At 60.7% G+C, this 7,283-nt stretch overlaps 1 protein-coding gene across 1 annotated transcript; it reads left to right on the forward strand.

Moving 5' to 3' along the window:
* The first annotated feature begins 213 nt into the window (after nt 1-213).
* Nucleotides 214-6,559, forward strand: Ticam1 (toll like receptor adaptor molecule 1). The gene is made up of 2 exons (XM_042669961.1): nt 214-232; nt 4,091-6,559. Exon 2 carries the CDS (start codon nt 4,192-4,194, stop codon nt 6,334-6,336), a length of 2,145 nt encoding a protein of 714 aa, XP_042525895.1. The 5' UTR covers nt 214-232; nt 4,091-4,191; the 3' UTR covers nt 6,337-6,559.
* The last annotated feature ends 724 nt before the right edge of the window (nt 6,560-7,283 follow it).

The raw sequence follows: 7,283 nt of genomic DNA on the forward strand, positions 1-7,283 counted from the left end.
CCAGGACTCCGCGCCGCACCGCGCGGCCCAGGACTCCGCGCCGCACCGCACCGCGCGGCCCAGGACTCCGCGCCGCACCGCACCGCGCGGCCCAGGACTCCGCGCGACACCGCACCGCGCGGCCCAGGACTCCGCGCCGCACCGCGCGGCCCAGGACTCCGCGCCGCACCGCGCGGCCCAGGACTCCGCGCCGCACCGCACCGCGCGGCCCAGGACTCCGCGCCGCGGCCCGGTAGGTGGGGCGCGGGGACCCTCAGCTCCAGGCGCACCCCAGCCCCGGGCCCCCACACGTCTACTCCCAGACCCCCGATCTTCGGGTCTCCCCATCTCCCAACCCCTGGGTTCCCCCCAACACCCCCCCAGATTTCAACCCCTGAACCCCAAACCCCTGGGTTACCCCAGCTCCACCCCAGATTTCACCCCCAGCACCCCGATCTTCCCCCCCACCCCCACAGCCCCTCCCCAATCTCCTGGGGGACCCCACTGCCTGGGCCGGGCAGGCTGGGGACTTGTGAGAGGAAAGGAAGAGGGAGGTGCACCCACTTATCTCAAGGTGGCACTGAGAAGCCCCGGCGGTGGGGGGTCTGCCTGGCATGCTAAGGGTGGGGGGCGGGGGGGGGGGGCTGGGGGGTGCGCGCCCAGGTGCTCTGTGAGTTGGGGGGGGCATACGGTGGAGCCAGGATGCCTGCTTCTATTTGTTTTATTTGTGCCCATCCTGGGGTTGAACTCTGGGCTTGAGCTTTTGTTTTGTCCAAGGCTAGCCCCTCTACCACTTGAACCACAGCTCTACCTTTGGTTTTTTGCTGGTTCATTGGAGATCAGCGTCTCATGGACTTTCCTACCCGGGCTGGCTGAGTAGCTGGGATGACAGGTGTGAGCCTGGGTAAACGGTTCTTAATGAGGGCTCAGGGCAGTTGGGTGGGGGGGAGGCAGAGGGGGAGGACCAGGGGCATGTGCTCATTCAGTCAGTCAGGTGACGGCATTGCCTGGGTATCAGCAGAGTAAATAAAGCCCATGGTGGAGATCAAACTATACGTCCCAGCCGGGCCCAACCCTGAGGTTGCCCATGCAGAGCGACAGTTGCTACTTATCTGGCCTTAGCAGGGAGAGAAAGTCAAAAGTGTGGCATTTGGAAAGAGAAAAGTCTGGCTGGGCATGTGTGGGGAAGGATGCTGTTCAGGCTGAGGGAAGGCTGTGCAAAGGCCCTGGGGCCACAGGGAGCTGTGTCCAGGAAGGAGGAGGGGGAGATACTCTGTGGCTGGAACCCAGGGAGCCAGGGGCAGAGGCGGAAAAAGGACTGGACTGGCCTAGGAGGATGACTCTCCCTCTTGACCAAAAACCAGGTCCCCTCCCCCCACTCCAATACCATCTCAGGTTCTCAGGACCAAATCCAGTGCTTGTCTCCAAATTATCCCCTAACTAATCCAGCCTCTTTCCCCCAAGTGCTGTACCCCTAGCCTCTCTCATGTCATTGTCTACCAGCTCAGTTCTCCCAGCTCCCCATTCTGCTGGGGGGGGAGCAGCACTGAAGTCAGAGCTCCTCTTCCTCCTCCTCCCACAGCCCTTTATGGCTCCCACTTTCCTTGAGCCCACAGGGCCCTGTGCCCGCCCTCCTCCCTCTCTGCCCCTTGCCCCACAAGCCTTGCTGCCCCTCCCATGCCACACTCCATCCTGCCCCAGGACCTTTGCACAGTCAGACACCCCAACTGGCTCCTTGGCCTCTGGGAGATCGGGGCTTGGGTCACCTCCTGCCCAGGAGGCCTCCATGGCCACCCCTCCCCCTGTGCCCCAGGCTCTGTAGCCCAGCCCAGGCTGCTTCCTTCTGGCACTTTCTCTTCTCAGTTCCTGTTGTGCTGAGAGCAGTTCAGATACCATGGGGACCCCGTCAGCTCACCAAGCCCGGTGGGGTGCTCAGTAAATGCCCACTCCACGTGGGGAGGGCGCTGAGCTGGGAGCCAGGGCCAAGGCTGTGGGTAACGCCAGGTCTGACAGGTCTGAAAGATCCCCCCCCGCCCTCCGGTGGTTTTGAGGCTTGAACTCAGGACTGTGAACATGCCAGACAAATACCTTGCCACTTCAGCCCCTGAAAAATTCCTTTTTTTTTTTTTTCCCCAGAGCTGAGGACGGAACTCAGGGCCTTGCGCTCGCCAGGCAGACGCTCTTCCGCTAAGCTAAACCCCCAGACCCCCCCCCAAAAAAAAAAACTTGCTAAGAAAAAGAAAAGAGAACCAGGCCCTGGTAGTTCACGCCTGTCATCCTAGCTACTCAGGAGGCTGAGATCTGAGGATCGCAGTTCCAAGCCAGCCCAGGCAGGAAAGTCTGTGAGACTCTTCCAGAAGTGGCGCTGTGGCTCAAGTGGTAGAGGGCTCGCCTTGAGCTGAAGAGCTGAGGGACAGCGTCCAGGCCCAGAGTTCAGGCCCTACGACCGACAAAAAAAGCAAAAAAAAGAAATGCTAGTAGTTGTGTAATAATGTTGGTTTCCATTTAGTTCGTTGTGCTAGTCTCGGGCCTTGAACTCAGAGCCTGAGCTCTGTCTTTTAGCTTTTTCACTCAAGGCTGGCTGAGCCCACGGGACACTGGACTCCAGAGCCAGACATCCTGGGGTTCTGATCCAGTTGCAACCCAGAGATGAGCTGGGTGGTACTCCCCAAAGGACTGGATGTCCAAGTTAGTCCTTCCTTCCCTCCCCCCACTAGTAGGTTTCAGGTGTTTTGTTTGGGGGGTTTTCTTTGATGCTGATCCTGGGTCTTGAACTCAGGACCTGGGTGCCATCACTGAGTTATTGTGTTCCAAGGTGGCTCTCTACTCCTGAGCCACAAGCTCCACTTCTGGCTTTTTGGTGGTTCATTGGAGATAAGAGTCTGATATATTTCCTCCGACCTCAACCTCTTCAGTGGCTGGGACTACAGGTGTGAGCCACCAGAGCCCAGCAACAAATAGTTTTGATGGGACTGGAGTATTCTGCGCCCCAACTACCCAGTTCAGTCAGAGAGGGGCCTCACCTCTGCTGTCACTCACCGACTGGTGCGTAAAGCAGAGAATGAGCAGAGATCTAACATACGGACCAAGCTCTGATGTTCACACCTGTAATCCCAGCTACTTGGGAGGCAGAGATGGGCAAGATCATAGTTTTTTGGGGGGCCTGTAATCCTAGCTACTCAGAAGCTGAGATCTGAGCATTCGATCCGGGTAGGAAAAGCCCATGCAGCTCTGTGTCCACTTGGTTAATTAGGAAAAAGCCAGGCTGGAGGCATGATTCAAGTGGTAGAATGCCTGCCATGAACAAGAAAGCAAAACAAGAGTGCATTACCCTGGAGTTCAAGCCCTAGTACCAGCAGAAAAAGATATAAAATCAACTCAAAAGGAAAGATGTAACTCACAAGAAAAGTCCACTGGACAAGATTACTACTGTGTGTTTGGGGGAAGGTTGGCTGGGTGGGGAGACGGGGGAGGGGGGAGACGGTCAGAGTTGGGGACTAAGGGTGGCAGTGGAGAGCCCCTGAGATGCTGCTGCTGCTGCTGCTGCTGATGATGATGATTTTGGAGGTTGTAGGTCTTGAACTCTGGGCCTGGGCGCTGTCCCTCAGCTCTTCAGCTCAAGGCGAGCGCTCTACCATTTGAGCCACAGCGCCACTTCCAGTTTTCTGGTGGTTTATTGGAGATAAGATAGGAGTCTCACAGACTTTGCTGCCTGGGCTGGCCTTGAACTGTGATCCTCAGATCTCACCCTCCTGAGTAGCTGGGATTACAGACATGAGCCACCGACACCCTACTCAGGCTTAGAACTTTCTACCACTTAGTTCTTTATAACCAGGCCATAGATGGGCAGGGCTTCTGTGTTCCTCGGGACTGCGGCCTTGTGGCTCAGCCCCGGAGCCCCTGGAGCCCAGTGACCTGAGTTCCAATCCCGGCTCTGTCACTCCTCCGCTGTGTGACTTGGGGGGGAGTGACTGTATGTCTCTGAGCTTCGCCTGTACACCACCGTGGGAGGTGGGGGAGGTGACACACTGGTTTGTCCAAGGCCCGGGAGGGCAGGCAGAGACCCTGGGAAGGTCAGCGTGTCCCCTCCTGTCCCCTCCTGTCCCCGCAGGTGCACTTGCTCCAATCGCCCTCTCAGAAGCGGGCAGAAGGCGGGGCGTGGATCATGCCTCCGCGCGTCCCGGCTGCGTGCCGTGGCTTCCTCCCTCACCCATGTCCGGCCCGGGCCCATCCCTCGCCGGTGTCCTGCAGGTTCTGGAAACTGCCAGCCCGGACAAGCTGGCCGGCCTGCAGCAGAAGCTGAGGACGCCCGGGCCCGGCGGCCCGGAGGCCGAGCTCCTGCGCGCCATGGTGGCGCTGGCGCTGGGTGGGGACGAGGCGGCTGCCCGGCGGGTGGCTGGCGTGTGGGTCAGCGTGGACGGCATCCGGGCCACGGAGGAGACCCCGGATGTGTCGTGGGCCGTGGCTCGCTTGTATCACCTCCTGGCCAAGGAGAAGCTGTGCCCGGAGTCTGCGCGGGACGCGGCCTACGCGGCGGCCCTCCGCGTGCTGGACGCCCAGGGTGACCGCCGGCTGGACCAGCTCCGCGGCGAGGCCCAGGCCCGGTGCGGGGGGGCCGCGACGGCCGACGCGGGGGGCTTCCAGCCGCTCCGATCCGACCGGGGTGACCTGCCCCCCGCCTCACCGCCGCCCTCGGCGGCCCGCAGCCAGCCCTGGCCCATCAGCGCGCTGGCCGGCTGGAGCCGCGCCTGCTCCCTGCGCTCCAGCGGCAGCCCCGGCTCCTTGGGCGCCGAGCTGGAGATCAGCCAGTCCCCCACGCTGCCCTTCCTGAGCCCACACCGCGCCACCCACGGGCCCAGCAAGCTGGGCCCAAAGCCCCCGTGTGCACCCAGGGGCCGCCAGGAGCCGGAGGAGGTGAGCTGGCCCTCCTCTGCGGAGCCCCTGGACCGCGACCAGCTGCACCCCGGCCCAGGGCACCCCGAGCTGGCCCTGGCTTCCGTCTCATCTAACTCCACCGTACCTCCAGATGGGGGCTCCCAGGGCTCGTTAGAGAGGACTGGGGTGTGTCGGGATCCCCCGTTGCTCCTCTCGGCCAGCTTGGACCCCACGGAAAATCCTTGCCCTGGTGAAGATCACACAACCCTCCGGAGTCCTGGAGATGCCACCAGGACCAATGCCCAGCCCTGCCCAGCAGCCTCCTCCTTCCCCCCAGCCCCACCTCCTACTCCTGTCCCCCCATTGACTTCTGGTCCTCAAGCCTCCTCAGCCTCCTTCCCTCCATCCTCCTCTGCCAACTTACCTCCAGCCTCCTCTTCCTCAGCCACCGTCCCTCTGGCCTCCTCTTCCCCGGCCTCCTTCCCTCCGGCCTCCTCCTCCTGGGCCTCCTTCCCGCCAGTGTCGTCCTCTTCAGCCTTCCACGCAGACACGACAGGACAAAAGTTCTACAACTTCGTGATTCTGCACACCAGAGCGGACGAGCACGTGGCCCTGCGTGTCCGGGAGCGGCTGGAGGCCCTGGGGGTGCCCGAGGGGGCCACGTTCTGTGAGGATTTCCAGGTGCCTGGCCGCGGCGAGCTGCGCTGTCTCCAGGACGCCATCGACCACTCCGGCTTCATCATCCTGCTGCTCACGGCCGCCTTCGACAGCCAGCTGGGGCTGCACCAGCTGAACCAGGCGCTCATGAGCAGCCTCACGCAGCGGGGCCGCCAGGACTGCGTGGTCCCCTTCCTGCCCATCGAGAGCTCCGAGGCACAGCTGGGCCCCGACACCACCAGCCTGCTGGCCGGCCTGGTGCGGCTGGACGAGCGCTCCGCCATCTTCGCCAGGAAGGTGGCCAACACCTTCGCCCCGCAGCGGCTGCTGGCGCGCCGCGCGCACTGGGCCCAGGAGCAGCAGGCCCGGGCCCTGCGCCCGCAGCCCCCCGGCCACGCCACCTACCCCACGGCCAGCCTGGGGGCCTGGGGCGCCTCCCAGCCCCAGATCCACGCGCTCCAGGAGGCTTTGAGGAGCGGCCTGGTGCTGGGGACTCAGACAAGTCAGCCCCTTCGAGTGCCTTTGGGGGGCCAGGTGCCCCCCTTTTCTACCTGGCCAGGCTCTCCACAGACACCATCATACGCCTGGCAGGCTGGCACCCTACCACCGGCCTTCCCGCAGCCCCCTTCCTTTCCTCAGCCCCCCACTTCCCCACCAACGCCCACAGTGCCTCCTCAGACCCCCGGATCACAGCCTCTCATCATCCAGCACGCTCAGATGGTGCAACTGGGGCTCAACAACCACATGTGGAACCAGAGGGGGGCCCCAGCACCCCAAGATGACACGTCACCCCAAGAAGCAGACAGACCAAATGACCACGACTGATCAGGCCGGGGCCTGGGAGACTGACCTGCATTCCAGCCACACACACACACACTGGCAGAGAGAAATGCTACCCAGGGTGCGGTGCCTGTTTACCCAGAGCAACTTGGATATTTTATTGTAATAAATATTTATTGAGCGTTTCTTCTAGGCCGCGCCCTTCCGGATCCCATCTAACAATCCCGCGCTTCACCTTCCCCCCAGTAAAGGGAAGTTCATTGTTTTACTCACATCTCATTGGATGAGAACAGGCATGGTTTCCCCACCCTCTGCTGCAAGGGCCACTGGGAAATGTAGTCTTTATAGAGGGCAGCCATTTTCCTGTCAGTTGACTCCTAAAGCCAGGGAAAGACCCTGGGAGAGGTAGCCGGTTCCTACCACAGTCTTCTGTTTGGGGGACTGGGACCCCCCCTCTCCCAGCAAGCGTGGGCTCATCTCGCTGTCAGGTCTCGCTTCTGTGAGCCTCTGCTTTTCTTTGTAATTTAAATTTTATTGTAAAGGCGATGCACCGAGGGGCTAGAGTTGCGGAAGCCAGGTCACAAGCACATTTCTTTTTCAACAGTGTCACCCCCTCCCTCATTTCTCCCACTTTTTCTCCTCCCTTGCTCCCGGATCCTCTGCTTTCTTACCTGACAATCAGTTTATTTCTTATTAACTACCTGATAATGGGTATTTTTTAAATTTTTTAGTTGTTAAAAAAGTGATGTACAGAGGGGTAATAGTTACATAAGTCGGTTAATTGGCACTTTTTTTCTTTTTTGTCATTTGTGGGGCCTAAACTCTGGGCCTGGGCGCTGTCCTTCAGCTTTTCAGCTTTTCAGCTCAAGGCTAGCGCTCTACCACTTGAGCCACAGCGCCACTTCTGCCTTTTTCTGCTTATGTGGTGCTGAGGAATTGAACCCAGGGTCTCATGCATGCAAGGCAAGTGCTCCACCAACGAGCCACCTTTC

This window comes from Dipodomys spectabilis, unplaced genomic scaffold (genome assembly GCF_019054845.1).
Source record: "Dipodomys spectabilis isolate Male_0828 unplaced genomic scaffold, ASM1905484v1 ptg000511l, whole genome shotgun sequence".
In the NCBI taxonomy this organism is placed as follows: domain Eukaryota; kingdom Metazoa; phylum Chordata; class Mammalia; order Rodentia; family Heteromyidae; genus Dipodomys; species Dipodomys spectabilis.